The following is a 25212-nucleotide window of genomic DNA, read 5'->3' as shown; positions in this document are numbered from 1 at the left end:
ACTACTCAACATCCTGTTTACACAATTAGGCAAAAAGCAAAAAAACAATCAAAACAACTCACCCTCAGCATACTGCAGTAAAAGAAAGATGGAGTCCTCTGAGATGATGTATTTCTCCAGTTGTACCATGTTTGGCACAGAACGAGGCACAATAGTCTTCTTAACACGTCCACACGCACTGCTTTTCCTTAAACCCTGAACACACACACACACACACACACACACACACAGAAGTCGTATCAGTATAAAATCAGGGGTCCACCAGCCTGCAGTCCAAAATCCCACAAAAGACTCAGCAATATATGTATGTTTACATGCTCATGCACTACAAATCATCCTGCACTGTTCCCCAACCAGCTGCTGACTCAAAATGTCTCTCTTTGCACATGTACAGTATTTGTGAAGCATTCGTATAGTTTGTATTTTTTATCTTCTATTTTTTAGTTTGTATAGGGTAAATATTTATGTGAAGCATTCGTATAGTTTGTCTTTTTTATCCTTTATACTTTTAGTTTGTATAGGGTAAATACTTATATAGTATACTTATAGTTAAATCTGTCAGTAGGTTAGTTGTGTATAGGTTTATAGTGTTTTTTATAGGTTTATAGTGTTTTTTACTTCATTGTTGTATGTCTGTATTTATGTAGCACCGTGGTCCTGCGAGGGACGACATTTTGTTCCACTGTATGTCCCCACATGTAGCGGAACGACAATAAAGCTCAACTTGAACTCGAAAATACTATTGGAATTGTGGTTTGAGTCAGATTTGAAAATAAATCTGATTTTTGATTTTTTACTCTTTTGCTGTCCAGACTTTCAAAAACCCAATCTGGATAACATAAGCGTCTGCTAAATGACAAAAGTAAAGTAAGTAAAAGTAAGTACTGTAAGTGTAATCTGGCCATGTCTTGTTTTGTCTTTAGAAAAGGTTGATGCTTTTTTTTTTCTTTTCTCTTGGTTCTTATGGTGTGTAGCTCCCTCAATGACTAATCACTGTTTAAATGTTTCGTGTGCATAAGTCCTTGCTTTTTTTTATAGGGAGATGCTACAATACTGTTAAAAAAAAAAAAAAAAAAAAAAAACTTTCTGGTTGTCAAATTTTGTAGAACTTTTAATGTATTTAGCTAGAAAAACTATTCTGCCACAACACCTGTGTCAACTTGAGGGCAACCGACTTTAAACACCCTCGAAAAATGACCCTGAGACCAATAAGAAACAGAGGTGCAAGTGCGTAAATAGAAAAAAACTACCACAAAACCCAATATAATAAAGGAAGAGATAAATGTGACATTGAAGGGGAAGTCGTGGCCTAATGGTTAGAGAATCGGACTTGTAATCCAAAGGTTGCGGGTTCGAGTCCCCGGCCGGCAGGGATTGTAGGTGGGGGGAGTGAATGTTCAGCGCTTTCTCCACCCTCAATACCACGACTGAGGTGCCCTTGAGCAAGGCACCGAACCCCCAACTGCTCCCCGGGCGCCGCAGCATAAATGGCTGCCCACTGCTCCGGGTGTGTGTTCACGGTGTGTGTGTGTTCACTGCTGTGTGTGTGTGTGTGTTCACTGCTGTGTGTGTGTGTGTGTTCACTGCTGTGTGTGTGCACGTTGGATGGGTTAAATGCAGAGCACGAATTCCGAGTATGGGTCACCATACTTGGCTGAATGTCACTTCACTTCACTTCACTATTTATTGTAATTGGTTTAAGTGAACATCTTTGTAAGTTCAGTTAAAATCATTTTTATAATATTTTTCATGATTCTGTAATTAGTAGGTAAGTAGTAAGTAGTAAATAAAAAATATTATAATTTGCAGTTTATGCCTACACTTTAATGTAATGTTAAATCTCTTCTAATGTTGTCTTTTTCCACATTAATACAAAATCCCAAAAAAAAAAAAAAAAAAATAATATATATATATATATATATATATATATATATATATATATATATATATATATATATATAATTGTAATTAGAAATTGTAATTTTAAGGTTAACAACTTTTATGACAGTTTGGTAAAGAATATAATGCAATAGTTTACAACTATTACGGACCCATTTTATATTAGGTGGCCTTAGCTACTATGTACTTGCATCAAAAAATATGTACTTATTGTGTTCATATTGTATTGCAAAACACTTTTGCTGCTATTGAGGTGGGATACGGGTGAGGTTAGGGACAGGTTTGGTGGTATGCGTAGGTTTAAGGTGGGTTAAGGTGCAAGGGATGATTAACAGTGTAACTATAAATGTAATTACAGAAATTAATAACAGATGTAATTACATGCAGGTATTTTTCAAATATAGTACAATGTAAAAACATGCATGTACACAATAAGTGCACTGTACCAAATGATTGATTTAAATGTAAGTGCATAGTAGTTAAGGCCACTTAAAATAAAGTGGGACCACTATTACTTGTAAATAGTAAATAAAAATTAAACAGTCAAATTAAACAGAAGCACAGCATAACTGTGACTGTAAATGGACCACTTACTTTCACAATAAACGTTTCCTGTGTTCTCCTATCCATCACCAACAGTACCTGCACATGAATTACACAAAGGCATCAGACAATGTTTAAAAACAAATACTTTCTTAGAAAAGTGTTGTGTAATTCTCTGCTGTAACCATTTCATCATTTCATACAGTCTGTGTCACTGAATCGGTTCAGTATTGATTAAGTTCAGTTCAATAACTGTTGTTGTCAGGTGTGGGTGAGGGATGAGAGCAAGGTCTCAATTGCAGGAGGCAAAAGGGCTTTATTAATACAAATAAATTAAATGAACAACAAAAACTACCCCATAGGGGAAAACAGATTGGCAAGGCAAGGTAAGGCAGGACTTCAAACCGGGTAAGATCGACGACGAACTGGCACAGGACTGCAAACACAAGGAGATTATAAAGGGAGCAAATGAGGAAGGTAACGAGAAAAACACACATGGGGCAAATTAACCAATAATCAGGAAACAAGGTGGATGGGGTCAAGACAATTGACATGAGAGCACATGGAACCAAACAAGACAAGCCATGTGCTCACACAAAACAAAAACACAAGCACATGGCCAGCAAAACAAAATCACTAGCCATGTGCAAAACAGGACATGAACTAATTTTCTCCTGCAATAATGAGCCGCGTTTTCACAAAACATGACAAACATGAAAGCACGCAGCCAGTGAAAAAACACAAGCTGCGTGCAACACAGAACAAGACAAAACAAGAGAAAGCACGCAGCCAAAGAATGAGCTGCGTGGAATAAAACAACGAAAAAACAAACAAAACACAAACACGGACAGAGGAGCGCACGGCCGGAGCGAAGTCGAAATCGCACGCTCCCACAGCAAGAACAAACCTGGAGCGTGAGTGTCCAAACCCCGACACGAAACCAGAACAAGACAAGAGTGCCGGGATCCGAACCCCACGCTCCAACATGAAACCGAGCACGCAGACAAGAGAGCGCACGGCCCGAGCACACTTGGAGACGAGTGCTCACCAGAAAACCAGACAAGAAGGGAGTGTCAGGGCTCTGTCACAAAAACATGAATAAACTAGACCGAAGTGACAAAACCCTGACAGTTGTATTTCAAAATTTACCAAATTTGAAATGAAGACGATTAAGCACTAAAGCAGTTCTACAGATGACAGTACTGTCATTATCCAGCTCAATTCAGTATAAGTTTAAGTATTCAGTATAAGGACGATTCTAAGGGCCCAACGATGGAGGGGGACCCCCCCGAGGGGGAAACTCGATTTCTACGGAGGGGGACCCCCCCCCGGAATGCGATGTACTGAGGGGAACGTGGAACACCATCTGTACGGAGGGGGAAACCCCCCCACCCCTAGAGTGTTGGGGCCCGAGTGAATATGCTGTTCAGGGGGCCCAGAAACCATAGCGGCACCCCTGTGTGTGTATATACATATATGGGGAATCTGTGTGTGTATATATATACACACACACACACACACACACACACACACACACACACACACACACACACACACACACACATATATATACATATATATATATATATATATATATATATATATATATATATGTAACACACTGCCCTCTCACAATATACTGCAAGCTCAGAAATGTTCATGCAATCGTGCTGCAGGTATCAGAAGTTCAGAGCGCCGACATTACATGAGTACCGCCTCCGAGCCCAAGTGAACCGTACTCTGGCCCACCTCTTCCAACCGGGCCTGGGACGGCTAAACAAACCGAGCGCGGCACGGAGCGATGACACACTAGTCAAACGAACCAGGCTTTGGGGGTCAAACGCGCTCGGGCACGGTTAAGATTGCCTAGTGTGAGTACACCCTTATTCTCCCACATCCCGCACACATGGGTCTCTACTCGCCTGCACCCGCCCACGCCCATCAAATCTTGTCCCGTGCCGCACTCTGTTGCGTTGGTCCCGCGATAGTGCAGGTCTCTACTCGGAAGGTGCCTATTATAATGTTATGATCGAGGCTCTGGACTCTGAGCATAACTTGTTTTTCTATAACAAACTATAAAATATGTTCTATAAAAATTGTAATGCCCTGGCAGTGGCAAATACTTTAATATTTAATAGTTTTATATTTAATTTGATTACATTAATGTTTAAGTTGAGATTTACAAGAAATATTGTAAATCTATAAGGAATACTGCTATAAAAAGCACCTTATTTGTTTAAAGTGTTTGCAAACCAAATGTTATTGCACTTTTGTTCATATAGCAGTACTTTTAAATGAAAAAGTGTGCAATACACTACTTTTGAATTCGTTATTGAATTTTGTGCATAACGTGATTAATCGCAGAAAAGTCATGCGATTAAAATTTGTTATCGTTGCCCAGCACTAATATATATATTATAGATATATATATAATCTGCTACTATTCTCTTCCCATTGACTCCCCATCTCAAGAGTTCCTCACACTAGACCTAGCAATCTTCCTCCTCATATTCTCAATGTTGTTTTACATAAACTCTCTCTCCAGGTAATTGTATTAAAGCTTGTTTTTTTTATGATTCAACTTCACCCTACTAAATGTGACATACATCGTAAGTTACCATTAACTCATTAGTCCAATATATTCATTTTGCCTCACATACAAAAAAAATTATTAAATAAAAAACATATAGCAGGTTTGGAATAACTTGAGCAATAAATAAAGACTTTAATGAATTATTCCTTTAAAAATTTGTGTTGTATGCAGTAACGGTCATAATGCAGTTTTAATATTGAAACATAATACTGTACCTTATCAATAATGCCCAGCACTCTGTAATGTTTCAGCTCATCAGAATGAGTCTGCTCAGCCCACAAGCCACCGCAGCACTGCGAGCCCAACGCCTGAAGTCACAACCAACAATGACACGAAAAAAACAAAAAAAAAAAAAACATGTAAACAACACAAATAGTACAAGCAACATGAAACAACAATAACAGGCTAATGGAAAAGTTTAAGAGCCTCATTCATAACATGTGTACTCATTCATAAATATGTTCACTCACTTGTTCGGTTTTACATCATCAATTAAAAGTAACTGTAAAAATATGCATTTTGTAAATGAGGCCTCATGTTTCATTGTGAAGGTGAAAGATCACACACACTGACCCTGCTTTGAGTGGAGCTCTGACCCATGCTGTCTTTGAGCTGCCCAGAAATGAGCTCGGCACGCATCAGATATTCTGCTGTCTTTCTCTTCACAGCCTCCCTTCTGCTGGGACTTACCTCTCCTGAAATATACAATACATACGCTCACAATAAACTTGCATGTCTGTTAAACAGTCCACTCCAAAAGTTGAGTTTGGTTCAATTGCTTGGTATGAAAACCGCTTTTCAAACATGGATGTGCGCAACCTCACAAGTATGAAATTTTGAGAGAATGAACCACTACTAATAATGTATAATATAAAAAAATAACAAAATTACAGTTTATCCATTGTAGACAGCTACAAGTTCTAATTAAGCTCATGCTAAAGTGCCCCTATTATGCTTTTTCATACATGTTGTCTGTCTGTAATATAGCTGTTTGTGAATTTAAAAGGTCTACAAAGATTCAAAGATCAAAGTGCATGAGCTATGATTTCCCAAAAGAAAGTTTATAAAGTTTTAAGAATCAACATTTTTCTTAAACTAACGCATCGTTTCGCATCAGAAGGCCTAGGTACTTTTTGGATAGGTACTTTTTTTTGGATTCAGAAACAGGTATAATTCACTGCAATTATACAGACTGGAACAGACAGGACAATTTCAAATATAACTCCGAATGTGTTCGTCTGAAAGAGGAAAGTCAGGCATGCCTAGGATGCATTGAGGGTGAGTAAATCTTTGACTAATTTTCATTTTTAGGTGAACTATCCCTTTAAGTTTTGGCTGTATACAAAATACTGTGAACTGTGAACAACTGGGTAACTGGCAAATTTCTGCCAATAGTACTCACCGTATGCCACATTTTTGGCAGAAACCTAGGTGTGTTAAACTGTTTTCTCTTAATTGTGGTCAAGAGAAACAGGCTTACATGACTTTGTCTGAACCATGAACTGCTTTTTCAGAAGTATTTTTTAATCTAAGATTTTAAAAAAAAATATTCTAAAAAATGCAATTATTGCTTATAAGACTAACGGTCTTTGCACACTGAGTCCGAAATTCTCGCACATTAAAAAATAAATACGAACTCACGTTATGTCAATCACGTTTACACACTGTCTCTGAAATTTTCGTCTGTCACAAAAAAAAAAATCGGATTCGATTTTTTCAATTTTTCACATCCGTAGCAAGCCTTTTGAGAGGTGTTTTGACAGTTCAGAGCAACCAAAATCCAGAATGGCGATTGTCAAGTTCATCCACTTTGTCTCGCAGAACAAAGCACTGTATATAGATACTTGCACTTGGAGTTCACAGAAATTGGTGGTCTTCTTTTTAATATGTGGCTCTAGTATCGCTAGCAAAGCATCAAACTGAGCCACTGACATCCTGAAGTAAACTTTGAATCGCCCGGGATAATCCCGCTACTCCTTAATATGAAGGGGGAACTCTCCGTCCTCTCTATATCTCAGGATTGGATGGACCCAATATTTCCTTTCTTTTTCTTTTTTAAGAAGCGAGAGGACAACAAAATCATCCTCAATGCTTGAAGGCTCATTTAGCAGGCTAATTTTTTGCAATTTTTTTCGCAATGGATTAATTAATACACATCGGACTCAGTGTGCAAGGTTTCTGTGCATGATGAATTTTTAGGATAATGAATACGAAAAAAATGCATACGAAAATTTCAGACTCAGTGTGCAGAGACCTTAAGAGTCCAGAAGAGAGCACTTCCATGACAAAGTTTATCCTTCAAATGAAATTTGCATTTACATGACATTACATAATGCCACTTTCTGTTAAAACCCTGGAATAAGCCACATGCAACCAGTTCTGCATATTGAAATGCAGAGTTATGCATTAAATTATATACCTTGTACACCCTGCAGCAGAAGATCTACAGCTCTACGGTAATAGGAAAATGCCACTGCAAAGTCCTGCTCCACTTCTTTCTGAACAGCTAGAGTGATCTGCTCACTGGCCTCTTCCAGGTAGTCCTTCTCGGAGTAGTTCCTGAGGCTGGAGGCGAAGCTCAAAGCCCCACTGCTATGGCTGGACTCTACTCCCAGCCAGCTTGGGGACTTCTCTGGCTGTTGGATAGGAGACGAGTTGCTTTGTGTTGCTGTGTGCCTGATGCTGCCTGATGCCACTCCATCATCCACTGCAGCCAGAGTGTCTCCATCAACCCCCAGAGAATTCAGCTCACTGTCACTGCTGCCACCTGTCATTAAGGACACAAATCTTGCATGAATTCAAAATAGCTGACTTCCTGTTGGGCAGAGCTAATGACTAATTTTGAAAGTTGTATGGCTTTACAACAACAATATATGTGAGTCTGGAGACTGTAGGACAATCCTGCTTCTGCAGGGCCCTATTCAAGCGGAGTTTAGCTCTAGCCCCAGTTAAACACCTAAACCAGCTAAGGTCTTCAGGATCACTAAAAACTTCCTGGCAAGTGTGTTTAAACTAGGGCTGCCACCTAATAGTCAACTAATTGTTAGTCGACCAGAAGAGGCTTGGTCGACCAAAATTTTATTAGTTGCTTAGTCACATGAATGAAACGTGAATGAAATCTAATCTATGATGCGACTGTCGTTCGGCACACTGCATTGAGCTGCCGCGTTCAGTTTTTAATTGTAGTGTCTCTTCTCTAACCGAACTAAATAATTTTTATTACTATAAAAAAATCTAAACGACGGTGGGGGACAGTGGGCAAGTGACATACCGGTGTTGCAGCTTAACCGGTATCACCACCAACACAGTCTATCGCAGCAAGCCTACTATGTGGTAATACAGTACGTTGGGCAGGACATCCAAACGCTCGCCTATCATTCATCGACCTCAAATATGACTTATCATCTGAAATATGTAAGTAGCAGCAACTTTACTTGGCCGCTCAATCTTATGTTAATCTAGAGAAATGTGCGCTGTTCAAGTGTCTGAGCGGAGTGTGAAGGGTAACGCGCTCACTGCAGGACAGATGGAGACGCCGGTGCACTCACTTGCTAATTTTTAGTCATACAGATATACATCTTTCAAATCTGTAAAGACTCTACGTTTATTTGTGTGCACTCACAATAACAACAAAATGTGCTTTTGTAAAATAATGAAAGCAAACAGGAAGAGTTTTCTGCCGTCGGTCTCTGCGAACTTGAGCGCGAAACTCTGTGTATATCTTTGCCTTACAGACATTAAAAATATATCTATAGAGAGTGAAAATGTCTACTTTCAACTGAACCAATTCAAATGAAAAACAAAAATTCTCAGATTATGTAATCCGTATGAAACATGCATACAGGCACATCCACTAATATGGAGATGACGAGTCAGTGTCGCCCACTTTATCTTTTAAACCGAAAACAAAGAAAGCATTAGTTTATCAAATTATTAAAATGTTAATGTAGTCTCCTTAGTCTTTTTCCCTGACACATTCATAATCTTTACTTCTGCTGGTGTGCTGTGGCAAACTTTATGCGTGTGCTTGAGCGCTTATTGCTACGTAGGCAATTCATGATTTAAATGGATTATTAATAAATGTGCGATTAGTGAAGTGAAGTTAAGTGAAGTGAAATACTGCCAAGTATGGTGATTCATACTCGGAATTCATGCGCTGCATTTAACCCATCCAACGTGCACACACACAGCAGTGAACACACACACACCGTGAACACACACCCGGAGCAGTGGGCAGCCATTTATGCTGCGGCGCCCGGGGAGCAGTTGGGGGTTCGGTGCCTTGCTCAAGCGCACCTCAGTCGTGGTTTTGAGGGTGGAGAGAGCGCTGGACATTCACTCCCCCCACCTACAATCCCTGCCGGCCCGAGACTCAAACCCGCAACCTTTGGATTACGAGTCCGACTCTCTAACCATTAGGCCACGACTTCCCCCCCGTGGGGGAATTTAAGCATTAGTCGACTAATGCTTAAAATGAACGACTACTAATCGACCACAAAAATCCTTAGTCGAGGGCAGTCCTAGTTGAAACTACCTGGAGTTAAACTCTGTTGGACAGTGGTCCTCCAGCAGCAGGATTGGATACCCTGCTGTAGCAAAGCTGACCCCCTCCCAACTTTAGTCAAAAGGGGGCGCTACAGAGTCCGCCTATACGGTATGTCCATGCTTTAGTTTTTGTCTATGCCTATGACTGACGACTCTGATATGTGCCCTGAATATCATGAAATTTTAAGCATGTCAAGAACCTCAAAAATACACAAAGAAAAGATTTTCAAAGAATGATGCATTACCCTCCATAGACAGCAAGGGTCCTAACACGATCAAGGTTTTCTTTGCATACAAAAAGTATTCTCGTAGCTTCGTAAAATTACGGTTGAACCCCAGATGTCACATGGATTATTTTACCGATCTCCTTGCTACATTTCTGGACCTTGATCGTGTTAGGACCCTTGCTGTCTATGGAGGGTCTGAGAGCTCGCAGATTTCATCAAAAATATCTTAATTTGTGTTCCGAAGATGAACGGAGGTCTCACGGGTTTGAAACAACATGAGGGTGAGTAATTAATGACAGAATTTTCATTTTTGGGTTAACTATCCCTTTGAGATATCGAGAAGCCTTTGCAAATTTATATAAGCCATGTATTGAAATTACAAAGTTTGAAGCAATTTTGTTGAATATAAAGATACTATTTAAAAGCCTGTTGTATGTCTCAGTGCAATGTCAGTTGATATGAGACACTTCTTGTTTCCATTTTTCCCATAAATGTATTGCCTCGCCATGACAAAACCATTTAAGATAACAAAAATCAATTTGAAATGTATCATCTTCAATGTCAATGCCAAGATGTTGACCAAGTAACACTTACATTTACATTTATTCATTTTGCAGATGCGTTTATCCAAAGCGACTTACAATTGAAGAACACAACAAGTGATTCATCATAAACAGGCAAATAAACAAAGGAAGTGCTCGTAGTACAAAGTTTCAGGCATTGTACAGATTAGTACAAACTAGACCGGGAGAGATTAAGGAGAGAGAATGCAAAGGGTTTTTTTTATAGGATGAAGCCAAATAGGATGAAAGAGATGAATTTTCAGGTGTGGCTTGAAAATAGTCAGGGAATTAGTTATTGTCATTAGTTATTTTCAGGGAATTAGATAATTTGGTGATAATCTCAGTACTCAGAACGGAATTTGAAACCACAGCAGCTCACACAGTGTCCTCCATTATATTTCAGAGTCTCTAAAGAATGTGAGCACAATACTTCTAAAATATACATTTTGTTAAAATTTTTGCCATCCAAAAGCGGAAGCACTTGAAGTATCTTCTTGAAAGCTTCAGTTATTTTTCATGCTGCTAAGTACACCTGCAAAAGTTTTGGGATTGACAAAATCTCAAATTAAAAGTGGGCTTAAAAGTGATAATCGCAACCGGCACAAAAATATACATACTTTTTTTTTTTTTTTATCTGTGCAGTATAAAATGCAGACTAATACGTTACATACCAATGCTTTATTTAAAGGATTAGTTCACTTTTAAAAAAACTTTTGCTGATAATTTACTCACCCCCAAGTCATCCAAGATGTCCATGTCTGTCTTTCTTCAGTCGAAAAGAAATTAAGGTTTTTGATGAAAACATTTCTCTATATAATGAACTTCAATGGGACCCAAACGGTTCAAGGTCAAAATGACAGTTTCAGTGCAGCTTCAAAGGGCTTTAAACGATACCAGACTATGAATAAGGGTGTTATCTAGCGAAACGATCGGTCATTTCAAAAATAAATAAAAAAGTTTAAGTTTTATAAGCACAAATGCTCGCCTTGCTCTGTTCTGTGATGCGCGTTTGTGACGTCACGTAAAACGCAATTACGTGGAAAAGGTCACGGTTGACTTAGGCGGAAGTACCGAGTCAGTAGGCTTTTTAATATTAAAACACCCAGGATACGCACACGAAATGGGCATTTTAAACGATAAACTGACACAAAGACATTTGAATATGTGTATATGGTCCTCCTTCCGCACATTTGTAAACACTGACTCGGTACTTCCGCCTAAATCAACCGTGACCTTTTCCACGTAATTGGATTATTCATCGTCTGGTATCGTTTAAAGCCCTTTGAAGCTGCACTGAAACTGTCATTTGGACCTTGAACCGTTTGGGTCCCATTGAAGTTCATTATATGGAGAAATGTTTTCATCAAAAACCTTAATTTCTTTTCGACTGAAGAAAGAAAGACATGGACATCTTGGATGACATGGGGGTGAGTAAATTATCAGCAAAAGTTTTTTTTAAAAGTGAACTAATCCTTTAATTTTTACATATAATTATTATTAGCATTAATAATTAATCAATTTTGTAAATGCATTTTATTTTCACACAGTTAAATAAAATAGTTAACTAGCTAAATAATTTTAACCATAAAAATGTTACTGGTATTAGTACTGAAATTTTGGCATCATGACAAGATTATTCACACATTTGAGAAGAGCTCACTTACGCTCATGTTCACATGGGTTGGCTACAGTCAAATCATCCACCACACTGATATCTTTAGGATCTACAGAAAGGCAACATAGAAAAAATACAAAATCAGATTCAATCAAACTCCAATATCAAGTCAATCAAAAACTTTTACCGTTTTCTGAGACAGTATGGAAGTCATGAAACAGTAAGATAATAAATATGCAGATATTAAAATAAGCTAAACATAAATGTCATCACAATATCAATATTTCTCAAATTAAATGGTGAAAAGCTTGTGAAGTGACTCTCAGAGCAGCTCTGGAAAACAAGTTAATGTCCTCACATACTGAGAGAGCAGACATGGAAAAGCATAAAACCTGTGCACAGAAAAGTAGCTCTTTCACGTCAGCTGTCAAGTACACATGAGGTTATTTCAAAAACACACCAAATTCATAAACACAGTCTGTTATGTCTGCAAATGTAAACAGCTGCATTTATATCAGTATATTAGATCTATGAAATGGACATGGCCACACACTACAAACTCAACTCAGTCCTTGCCCCCTCATATTTTTTTTTTTAATGTATTTCATGGGTAGGAATTATTTAAATGAGGGATACTGTGACATTCAAGTTCCTGGAAGAAAACGCAGGACTATAATCAAGGTGGTATGAGGGAGCTCATTAACAGCACTAACTAATAGGGAATAACTCACTTTGTTGTGGACTTTGTCCCTTGTAACTTTGCAGAAATGTTTCATGCACAAACAGCAAAATTACGCACTAAAGGAAGTTGAAAATGTAAAAAAGCATAAATACTAATAAATTAGTTACCAGGAACCATTGGAAAAACAAAATGTATGGTGGAAATATGGTTGAACACTGGATGAGCGCCACGTCTTTAAAATTCAAACATTCTTTTCTATGAATCTACACACAGCAAATGGCACCACTAGGCTTGTCAAAGGCCACCTTTTTGTCTGCAGATTACCGTAATAATCATAAAAGCGTGCATACTATTTTTTATTGTGACCTGCGTGATGGGTGTTTGGCGTTTGGCCGTATGTTGTTTAATGTGCTGTGTATTTAGAATTACAATTAAAAACAAGCTCCCTATTTGCCTGGTTGGAGAATCATTACTGAATTTTAAAATCAGCAAAAAGTTGCAAAAACATGCATAATCATGACTGATCACTGTTTAAATTATTCACTGGTGTCACTTCAGAAAAAAATATGCACATCTCTAGTACAGCAACATATGTTATATTATGTTGTAATGCTTAATTACAATAATTCATTTGAAATAACCCAATACATTTATTAAATATATTTTAAAGGGGTCATGAGCTGCCTCTGTTTTTTATTTTGTTCTCTGAGGTCCACTTATAAATGATCATGTTTTTTTTATTAAAAAATCTTGATAACTTTATAAGTAATAAGCTATTTTTGTCCTGTTTTTGACCCCCCTCATCAGAACGCTCTGAAGAGACGTGACAGATTGTGGACTCGGAAGTTAACGCTCACTGCTATGACTGACTAGCACTTTTAGTGACAGTCCAAGTCCTTCATAGATGGACATTGCAGTGATTTAGGTAAAAAAAACACAAACAAAAAAAATGCATAAAAACTCAAATCCAGGGTGCGATTTGTGAAAAAAGCAGAGGGGGGATGCTTTTGAAAATAAAAATTCTCTCGTTCCTAAGTAACCTAATGTTAGTGTAATTTATTAATAATGCACATCATAAACCCGTATTTTTAGGCAAGTATATGGGTGTAATGTCATGAAATGTTTTTAATTCGACTGAAACAGTCTATTAAAAACATTGTAAGTTAAGCCTATTAATTGTAATGATCTCATTTCCACGGTTATTCAAGCAACAAATAAATCATATAGAGAAAGCGAGCAAAGAACACAACGGAGCTTTTCCGAAACTCCGAATCAGTTAAACCATTGAGTTTCGAAGCACTCCAATCGGATCGCGTATCGTGAATCATTTGATTTAAATCGGGGCTTCGGAGCGAGATCGCAGGATGTTTTTATCCACACCGGGGATGAAAATAATTCAGCAGAGGCAGGGATGCATAAACCAGAGGGGGGGGGGGATCGCACCCTGCTCATATCAAACAAACAGTTACTCACACTTGTGTTGCGACATTACTGTTGGATCCAATATATCCAATATAGTTGGCACAAAATTGTCTTTTAGCTTAAATTTTTTTGAAAATCCTGTGTTGAATTGTGCTTTGCTTGTAAACGTGGTAAAATGAAGTGAACAAAGAGCCGAGTTCTTACTGAATCTTCATTAAAAATAAAGTTCATCCACTCTTTCCTAAGAGGATCAGAAGGAAGGCAAAAGCAAACACTGTTTTTCAACAACTTGGCACTGAACAGCGTCTTGTTTTCTTCGGAGCCATCTTTATCATATTGGTTTCTGTGTAGACCTGCACTTTCGCCGCTCTCGTAAACACTACATGCGCAAATTGGTGGGAGGGGCTAAACAGACAGTGATGTCAATCTTCTTCTGTGGAGGCGGTGCTTATCCACACTATTACATCATAGAGTAGAACATTCCACAAGCTCTCATTTTGGCAGACTGCCTTCAATATAATCAATATAGACTAACAAAAAAGTTTTGAGTTCTGAAACTTACAGGATGTTTTTATAGTACGATGATATGTGAAAAGGTCAAGGGAATTTTAGTTTCTCAGTTCATGACCCCTTTAAGACAATCTTAAAGAAAATCTTGTAATGAATTTTACATTTGAGAATACAAAAATTTACTTTGTTGTATGTAGGACATTGTTTAAGTAGGGCTGAACGATTTTGTAAAATAATCTAATTGCGATTTTTTTTACCAATATCGCGATTTAATATGCAATTATTTTTAAAGCTCTTTAAATCATTATATAGTATGGCCAATACAATATTGGATAGATTAAAGCATAAATGTTCTTTTCTGTAGGCCAGGCCTGTATGTTACGATGAAATTAGGTGATGCATGAATTGATATGAATGACATTTTTAACAACTACAATCGCAGTAGTATATTGAGTGATTTGTTGAACTTAAAGCCTTGTAAGCATGTTATAATTATGACAACATAAAGTACTGACAAATAAGCCTGGTGTAAACATTATTATGAAAGTTAGTAACAAATTACACAAACTAAAGTAGATTGCAGAAATATAAAAACAAATCTATTGCTTTACCACACTCGGTATATAGGTAATTAATTAAAAGTCACTGTAATAAACATATATGTAAACATGTGGATTGCACTTTTGATCACGTTTTTTCATATCGCGATATTACCGGAAATGCAATTAATCGTTCAGCCTAGGGGTGGGCAATATGGAAAAAATATCATATCACAATTTTTTTTAGAAATATCACGATTCACGATTTTATCACGATTCTTTGTCATGTTGGTTTTACAAGTTGTCTGAGCATTACAGCCAAACTAGAAAGACAAAGCCTTTCAAGGTAACAAAAAAAAAAAAAAAAAAAGACATGGCAGATATTTAGGCCAAAGTGGGCGAAGATAAAAATCTTTGTCATTATTTTATCTTTCTAATTAAAAAATAAGAACAAAGATACACATTACAAATACACATGATATACAAATAAAACAAACAGTGCTTTATTTTCAGGTACAATAGGTGTATTTAGCAGAGCATTCAATGAAATTAAATGAACAAATATAAAAATAAAACACTAGATAGACTGATTCCTAAAGCAACTGTATTAAAGTTTTTCAGTCAAGAATAGTGAGTGATTTTTCTCTTTGCGTTTTGTTGTTTTGTTAACGTTAAATGAATAGTTCCCCCAAAAATAAATATGTCATCTGTCTGTCAATTCTGTCATGATGTTTTATTTTTATACCATCATTTACTCAAAAGTTGTTTTAGTTTCTTTCTTCTGCTGAACATAAATGCTATTTTGAAGAAGGTGGAAAACCAAACAGTTGCTGGTCCTCAGTGACTTCCATAGGATTTTTCTTTCCTGCTATCAAAGTCAATGTAGACCAGCAACTGTTTTGTTACCCTCATTCTTCAAAATATTTTATTTTGGGTTCAGCACAAGAAATTAATAGAGGTTTGGGACAACATGTGAGTGAGTAAATAATGACAGAAATTAAATTTTAGGGTGAACTATCCCTTAAATGACAGTCGACAGCACGTTTAGTGTCCTGTCCCTTTAAGACCTGCACGCATCTAATATACAGGCACGCATCTGTTTCTCTCTTAACTATTTACTTTCATTTTAGAGATAACCAACTGAGTCTGTATGTAAACTTTGTGTGTTTTGACAGTATTAGCACAAAAGATAAGTTAGTTGAGTAATCAGGCGCTGTTAGACAGGCTTTTTAGCGCGCGTGCTTCAGGTGTATGCGCTCAGAAAAACAGACCGTCAGACCAGCGCGCGAATTAAACATTTAACCAGCAAGGCTTGTGTGCAAATAATGTACTTTTGCGATTGTATTTGAAGTTTGTTAATGAAGTGCAGTGTCCTGTCAGAGTAACTCTACCGATGTATGTCGTGTTGTACAGTATATAGAGACGGAGACGTCAGAACTGTATTTGACATAATGTGTGCTGTAGCACGATACTACGATATTTCTTCAAAAGCAGATTGTGGAGACATTTTTATCATCCACGATCAAAAATCGTCATATCGCACACCCCTAGTTCAGCCCTATTCTTAAGTGTGACTTTAAATTTAACAAAGCAAGTTTTTGACAGTTTACTGATTAACTTACCTTCAGAGCTGCTATCTAAGAGGCTGTCAGCTAAGAAATCAGAGAAGGGCTCGGCTGGGCCGATGAGCTCAGAGCTGTCTTGCACCTCACCACCCTAAAACACACACACACACACACAAACCATTTGAGGTTACCATGTTTAATTCCTGTGAAATGGGGAGGAAATGATAAACAAGAAATTCATGAAAGGAAACCTGTGGTTATTCTGTCTGTATAGGTCTTCCTGAACAAAAAAATAAATAAAAATACACTATCAGCCAAAAGTTGACATTCTTTATACCATATTTTTTCAACATTACAGACTAAGTTTTTTAATCATTACAACTGTAAAATAATACAAATGAAAGTATGAAAAAAGTCTAATAAAACAAACAATACTATAGTTGTAAATTGCTAGGGTGTTACTAGACTAAGAAATACCCTCATTAGACACTGTTAGATCTCACCAGACCCTGTTTCTCAATTTTTGGATGCTTGACTGCTCTCAGCACTTTCTGTTATCAGTCCCACTGAAAACTGAAATCACCCTACGTGCTAGCGGATAGAAAAAAAGGAAGAGACAGGAAGCGTCTCATATCTTCCGCATGCAGTGAATGATTTAGAACAAACTTGAGGCATATGTTAGGTCAAGTGGGCTGATTGCACAGATGTGGCTATTGTTAGTCAAGGTCACAGCACCACCAACTGGCAGCAGTGTATCACTCACAGCAGGCTTCGAAACAGTCCACTTATATTAACCTCACTCACTTGAAGCTTGGTCAGAGTAATGTACAGACACAACTGATGTAAAATTGCAAAATAATATTATTAAAGTGCCCCATTATAGATTTTTGAAAATTACCTTTCATACAGTGTGTACACAGCCCTAAGTGAATGAAAACATCCTGCAAAGTTTTAAAAATAAACGTGCACAGTGTATAAAGTTATTGTCTCTAAAAAGAAAGAGTCGACTCTGAATCATTTTACCGAGTCATTTTTAAAACGAATCCCAAGTCGTTTCATGTTGACATCAACATGAAACATTAGCATATTGCCCGCCCACTTGATGGTCTTTTATGTGTGTCTCGAATGAAAAGGCAAATTCATTCTTTGCCACTAGGTGCCACTTTTGAATCAGGGTATCTTCCGAATCAGGGTATCTTCCGTCCATTCCATATCCGTTTTCAAAGCAAAAAACGGAAAACGAAAAATGGTGATGATTTTTTTAAATGAAAAATGATTTTTTTCTAAATAACAGATTTTAGAATAAACGGAAAACGAAATTGTGGCTTGATTTCTCATGTTTCGTTTGCGCTTCACAAATCGGTTTATAGCTTTGATATTTCGTTTGCACACGTGGGCGGCGCTGAAACGCCCCTTTCATCTGATTGGCCAAATCGCTCCGCCTTCAGTACAGGCTTTAAATTCTCTCAGGCAGAATAAAAGTCAGTATGAATGCGGCGCAGAATATCGCACTTTAATAACACATTGTCTGAAACCACCTCTCACTGTTACCTACGTTGAAGCAGAAATATAATAATGTGAGCTAGCCTATATAGGCTATAGTATGCTAACACATTATTTCTTGGTTATATAGCATTGTTTAATAGTCGCATGTCCCATTGATAAATTATGTGCAAAAATTTCTGTTAATTTGGATAAAAGTGAAGTGCAAATAAAAATCAATATCGGGCTGAATAGTATAAAAATGTGTCCGTAACATTACTCACTCTTGTCCTTTATTTATATTAAAAGGCATTAGGTGTGTGTACAAGTAATTGGAGGAGCATGGGCCCACCGCCCACAAATTGGGTTATTTCGCACACTGATGGTGTACAGCTACAGCTTATAGCCTACTGCTATTTCAGCTATTAAAATAGTTCAGTTTTGCATGTAATGGAAAAGTTATTCATTATTATTATTATTATTTAGCCTATTATATTTTGTTTCGTTTTTTTATAAAGTTAATTTAGAAAATCGTTTGGAGCATTTTTTGTTCGTTAAATGTAGGCTTATTTTTTTTTTTTTGGTAACGACCAAGGGGACAGCAGTTGATCACAAGTCATCAAAACGACTTGCCTAAAATAAAATCTATAGATATAAAACAGTTCAAGCATATCACAAGGTTAGTTTAAATGTTTAACCCATATACTGTACATGCGCTGTTAGACAGTTTGTGCGGAGAGGAGCTAAAGCATGCTTTTATATGACATGGAGGCGCGCGGTCACTTGCATTTTTTTCTTACAGTAGAAACAACTTAAAATACGCCTTAATTTTTGCTCATAAAGGTAAGAAGTAATATATAATTCTGAACTGTAAAGGTTCTACCTTTTTTGTTAAATATGCTTACATTCACAATATCAAAAAAACTGTGCTTTTATAAAATTAATAGGAAAACAGAGTAGGCCTAGGCCTATGCGCTTTCTGTCTTCAACAAGAGCGCTTCACAATTGATTGAATTGACTCACAGATATGATAAACATATATACAGAAAGCTTTAAATTACTATTTTAAAATGAAATCACTCAAATCGAAAACAAAAACGCTTTCATTATGTAACCGTAAAGATGCATTTCTCTCTAAAGGCACGTCCAATGAGGAGATGGCGAGTAATTTTTTTCATCACCGTCTAAGGCTATAAAAATAAGAAAAAGCCTAAAACAGGCCCGATTATAATTTGCGTTTTATTTTATAATTGTGTATAAAATGAAAAAATAAAACACAAACATGGGCGGCGCTAGGATGGGGCTAGCAGGTGCTCCAGCACCCCCATAAAAAATTAAATAAAATAAAAAAAACATTTGACTCATTAAACATGCATAACCACTGCAATGCAATAGGCTACAACGTGACGTGATTTGCAGTCGCACATAATGTCAGCATTTTATTTTAAAATTGTATCAGTTCAATTATGCCAAGTAAGCGTGCGGCCGACTAAAGTTTGTTCTAGTCAACTAGTCGCACGTTTATTTTAAATGGATTAGTATAACAACCTAAGCCATCCTTTAATATAGGCATTGAGGCCTATTAACCTATTTCGCGCTCAAGCGCACGAATAAAACTTGCCGCAAAGCTCCATGCACGTTTTACTTTCTCTTTCAAACTTGCGCTATTCAGTGTCAAACAGTTGTTTGTTTTTTGTTTGTTTGAGTTTTCCCACTTTCCTTTGCCTTTGCTCAAATAGCTTGTAAAAGCACTGTGCGCATTTTACTTTCACTTTTAAATTAGCAGTAAATTCGGCAATCAATTCAAGCAACAACAAAATGCAACGTAGAACATAACTTTTATTAACAAAACGAATATAAATGCACCATGCTATATGTCTAATATAAAATAACAATTAACTTACACATTTTAAAAAGGTATACAAAACTGAAAATCAGTAAAGACTGAGTAACAAATAATTATAAAACATAGAATATTTTATTAGCAAAACGATTAAGAAAGTTTGGAAACATGGACTGCATACACCTTGATGTAATATATATATATATATATATATATATTTTTTTTTAATTGGTTTTCAAGATTTCTGCAAATTTATTTCTTATGTTGTGAGCGCTCCATTCATGCAGACTGCATGCCATGAAAGACAGCACATCCAAAAATGATGGGAGTATTTTGAGCTCATTCCGAGGAGAAAAAAATAAAATAAAATAATTGCGCGGGCGCCCCCATGTACAGTAGGCTAAGCGCGACAATATACGTTGAGGATTGATATAAAAGCAGACTTCTCCTTATCGGTGTTTTATGGCGGATGGCAAGCCAACTTTTGGTGCACTACCGCCACCAACCGGACTGGAGTGTGAAGCACTAATGGGCAGTGGGAAACAAAGAAACAAACAAAACTAAAAAATAAATAAATGAATAAAAACAGCTAAATTCTCCCTTTTAATCCAATATCATTAACGAATTTCATTATTGTACTGTATACTTCATATTGTCCTGCATTTTCTTTCCAAAGGCTGTGCATACTAAATGTTTCTATGCCCATTCTGCATATTGCCTTGACAAGTTTTAATCTATGAATTAAGTTTTTTTTTTTTTGTGCACCAGGACAACAAAACAAACCAAAAATAAAAAAAAACCTTGAATACAAACTTTTGTTCTAAATATAGCTTAAAGAACAGTTTAAAAAATGTGCCATTATTTGGATTTAAGTAGCTGTATAGAAATCCAGAAGGCTGCATGTCTCATGTATGCCATATATCCATTTCAAATGTACAAATTTACACAGTACTGTAAGTGGGATATTGATTTAAAGAGACTGTTTCTAAATGTTTGAATTGAGGATACAGTTGATCTCCCAATACTTGGCTGCATGCTTCAACCCCCCTCAGCCATTGTAAGGCCATGATTGACAACATGGTCCACAATAGTGGCCCTTATTTGATCTGATATGCATCTGTTTTGCCTCTGTACCCTTCCACCATGCATCCTAACTCCCCTTCTTCCTCTCGGCTGTTGACCCTGATCATTTCCTGGATGTCCATCCATTGTCAGAATGTGTAACTCTTGTGTTGTCCTCTGTCTCTATTCTTTTCAATTAAAGGTTCATTAAATGCACCTTTGAGCAATTTCAGAGAATTGGTTTATCATTGCTTGATTTACATTATTTTCATTACTGAAAGTCAAGATTGACCTGCACAATTCATGGCAAATTTACAAAAAGTCAAATAGAAATACTTTACAGTTTATGACAACTAGATCCAATGTTTTTCATTTAAAGACTTAAACGATGAACTAATGACTAGATCTTTTGAGGGGTAGGACTATTGCACACAGAGCAACACGTTTTCTAAACACACATTTTGAGCAACAAGACATTAGCAACTGATGATGCAGGAAACCGCAGACAGATGTACATAAGCAATTGCATGAATGCACAAAAGCAATCACAACGTGTTCAAAAGCTTTTATGATGTGCTGTTCATTGCACAGTTAAACAGTTATCCCAGACACATTGCTGCTATGAGTATTGGAATTTTGTAATCACAGATAATGGACAGAAGTTTTACACATTGGGTTGTTGGATTTTAATGTTTTATGGGAAATTTCTATAGACAAGGGTTTTTATACTGTACCATACAGACCATAAAATGTAATGTATGCACTGTATACCACGGACACATTTTTATACTATTCAGCCCAATTTTGATTTTTATTTGCACTTCACTTTTATCCAAATGAACAGAAATTTTTGCACATAATTTATCAATGGGACATGCGACTATTATACAATGCTATATAACCAAGAAATAATGTGTTAGCATACTATAGCCTATATAGGCTAGCTCACATTATTATATTTCTGCTTCAACGTAGGTAACAGTGAGAGGTGGTTTCAGACAATGTGTTATTAAAGTGCGATATTCTGCGCCGCATTCATACTGACTTTTATTCTGCCTGAGAGAATTTAAAGCCTGTACTGAAGGCGGAGCGATTTGGCCAATCAGATGAAAGGGGCGTTTCAGCGCCGCCCACGTGTGCAAACGAAATATCAAAGCTATAAACCGATTTGTGAAGCGCAAACGAAACATGAGAAATCAAGCCACAATTTCGTTTTCCGTTTATTCTAAAATCTGTTATTTAGAAAAAAATCATTTTCTTGCAGAATAGAAAAACATAGTTTTAAGTATATATCTGAATAAGGCAAAACATGATAAATGAAAAAATGATCCGTTTTTTCGTTTTCCGTTTTTTGCTTTGAAAACGGATATGGAATGGACGGAAGATACCCTGATTGATTACAAAGGGTCCGTGTACGTTTTGATAGTTTGTTTTTCAATTTGAAATTAAATAAGCAAAAATAAGAAATTGGACGTTTTTTCGTTTTTGTTATTTGTAAAAAAAAACAAAAACAAAAATGGAAAAATTAGATTTTGGCTTGATTTTAATTTTTTAGTTCACGGGTAGAAAATGGATAAACAACTTAAAAATTAGTTTTCCCTTTGTGGGCGGTCATGACACGCCCCTTTCTGTCAATTGGTTAACCAAATCTGAGCCCGTGATGTCATCCTCAGTTTGTTCAGCAAAATAATAGTCCTCTGCTGCTGTACGGGGCAGGTTCTGGATCGGGCTTTCTTCTGTGTAACGCGTTTCACAGAAATAGTTTTTTCAGAAATTTTCATCAGCACCCAGCCTGTTTTATTTAGCTGTGCTCGTAGTTAAATCTGTATGGTAAAGCTGCGCTACAGCGCAGAATGGATGAGAAGTCCAAAACGAATAATTTTTTCGTTTTTTTATTAACAAATGAAAAAAACGACTTCTCGTTTCTGCTTATTTCATTTGAAATTGAAAAACAAACCATCAAAACAAACACGGACCACAAAGCAGAACTGCGCTCACAAACACTGCTTTATCAGGCATTACATGCATGATGAAACGGAAATGAGACTAATCGGACCAATCACCGCAGATTAGCGTCACGCAAAGGAGGGGTTTGGAAAAATGAATCGTTGAGCGAATCGTTTGAGCAAGTAAGGTAAAAATAAATGCATATTATAAGACAATGAAAGTGTTTTTTGACCTTGCATGCATGTCAACCTGTTATTGGGGACTTCCAAAGCCAAAATACGAACCTTTCATTACCCATAATAGCGGCACTTTGAGTGAAAAGCTGCAAACTGCATCTCTCGTTCAAACTCTCTTTCAGCCCGTCAGTCCTCTCGTCATTTCCTCTTTAGCATGTTTACACTGCATATCAAGCTATTTATTAGATTATATGCTTCCGTTGATTGACTGCCCTCATTCTTAATAATATAACCATCAGTAGTGTAGTGTCAGTAGAGTAACATATAAATTAAGCACCAAGTAAAATTCAGTGGCAAAACCATAAATAGTTGAATGGTTTTCCAAAAGTTGTCAGAAATTATTTCTTGACATTCACAAGCAAAGTGTGAGTCTGACACCTCCCGCATGACAAAATCATAATCAAATTACTAAGGAACCACTTAATGGAATAACACAAAATAGGTATCATTTTAAAGCTTAAAATTTCAGCTTTTTAATGAATGTAATTATTGTGATCAGCTCTTAACAGTGCTGCGTACTCCCTCTAAATCGCAGGCAGGATGCCCCCCACCGCCCCCCTCTGTGAAAATATTACTAATCATATTTTTCAAACCACTGCCTTGAACAACACAAAATAGGTGTCATATTTGAAAGCTCAGAGCCAGAGCTTTACAATGCATGTGGCCACTTTGATTAACTCCTAAGCAGTGCTGAGTTATTTGCAGATTAATAGAAAGAAATGTTTTCATAATTTATGAAATGTTTTTTGTGCCATGTACTCTAATATGTCAGAAACATCATAGAGCTCAGATAGTAATGTGTCATATCAATTGAAAGGTCTCGCAGTGTAGAATAAAACGGGTACAATTGTTCGGGGCTTTGACTAAACTTGAGTGAGGCATCACTTCAAATTCAAAACAACAATTTTAAAACTGTCTACCTTGGTTCCAAATGCTGTAACTTTTGATTACTTCATGATATCACCACAAAATTTAATTTACATACAGTACACATATGTGGGAACATCACACACACACAAAAAAACATTTTCTCCTAAAACATTTTCTTTCTTTCCTGAGATATTGAATGTCAAATAAGAACGATAAGAAAAAAATTCCTTGACCACACTAATGTTTCTTACATTTTTATCAGCTATTTCTCAGCAGGATAATGTCCAAATCAAACTATTTTTTACCCTGAAAGTACAGAATCATTCTATAAAATGATCCCAACCTTTTGACTCTCTTTGCTAGAGTCTTGGAGTTATGAGTCATTATTTTTGTGTGTCACTCAGAAAAAAACGAAATGCCTTCAGGACTCAAAGGGTTAAAACCTTCAAAATACATAGTTAATCCCTGTAACAGTACAAATGGACCTAAATGACATGTAACTAGAGAGTCAATGGCATGAGAGATGATTTTTGATGAATGTATTAAACAGGGAAAAGTTTTCCAGGGAAGAGTTTAATTGCTGATTGCTTACAGTTGATTTATGCAACTTGGCTTACGTATTAGTGTCTTGTTTTTGTCCTACATTTATCTAAAATGTCAATAGGCTCAACATACAGTGCATTCAGAAAATACTTATAATCCATCTTTTTCAAATTGCGATATATTACAGCCTTGTGCTGAAAAACTTTTAAAAAATCCACATCACTCTACACACCACACCCCATAATTACAAAGCAAAACCAGATTGGTGATAACTTAGCAAATTTATAAAACATTTTATTAAACAAAAAAGAGACCATGCCATGAGGTCAGAAAAAATAACTAACTAACTAACTAACTAACTAACTAACTAACTAACCTAAGAAACAGGATTGTGTCGATGCACAGATCTTGGAAAGGCTGCAAAAACATTTGTTACATTGAAGGTTTCCAAGAGCACAATGACTTCCATAATTCTTAAGTGAGAGAAGTTTGGAATAACCAGGAGCTGGCTGTCTGGCCTAACCAA

General features: G+C 36.7%; 1 protein-coding gene across 2 annotated transcripts in view; it reads right to left on the bottom strand.

Moving 5' to 3' along the window:
* Nucleotides 1-25212, bottom strand: part of LOC306880645 (ribosomal protein S6 kinase delta-1-like) — a 42042-nt gene that overhangs the window by 12394 nt on the left and 4436 nt on the right. For both annotated transcript variants that reach the window (XR_013785094.1, XM_079434294.1), the window contains exons 5-11: nt 16761-16854; nt 12035-12094; nt 7455-7802; nt 5609-5730; nt 5251-5343; nt 2494-2541; nt 63-195 (exon numbers count right to left, since the gene is read on the bottom strand). Coding sequence is in view for 1 of the 2 variants with exons in the window: in XM_079434294.1 (XP_079290420.1) it covers nt 63-195; nt 2494-2541; nt 5251-5343; nt 5609-5730; nt 7455-7802; nt 12035-12094; nt 16761-16854 (898 nt within the window). In the remaining variant the exon portion in view is untranslated. The remainder of the gene's footprint in view (nt 1-62; nt 196-2493; nt 2542-5250; nt 5344-5608; nt 5731-7454; nt 7803-12034; nt 12095-16760; nt 16855-25212) is intronic.

The sequence above is a fragment of the Barbus barbus genome, assembly GCF_936440315.1.
Source record: "Barbus barbus genome assembly, chromosome: 14".
NCBI classification, from domain to species: Eukaryota; Metazoa; Chordata; class Actinopteri; order Cypriniformes; family Cyprinidae; genus Barbus; species Barbus barbus.
Note: the sequence above shows the minus strand (reverse complement) of the source record. Positions and strands in the feature narration are given on the sequence as shown.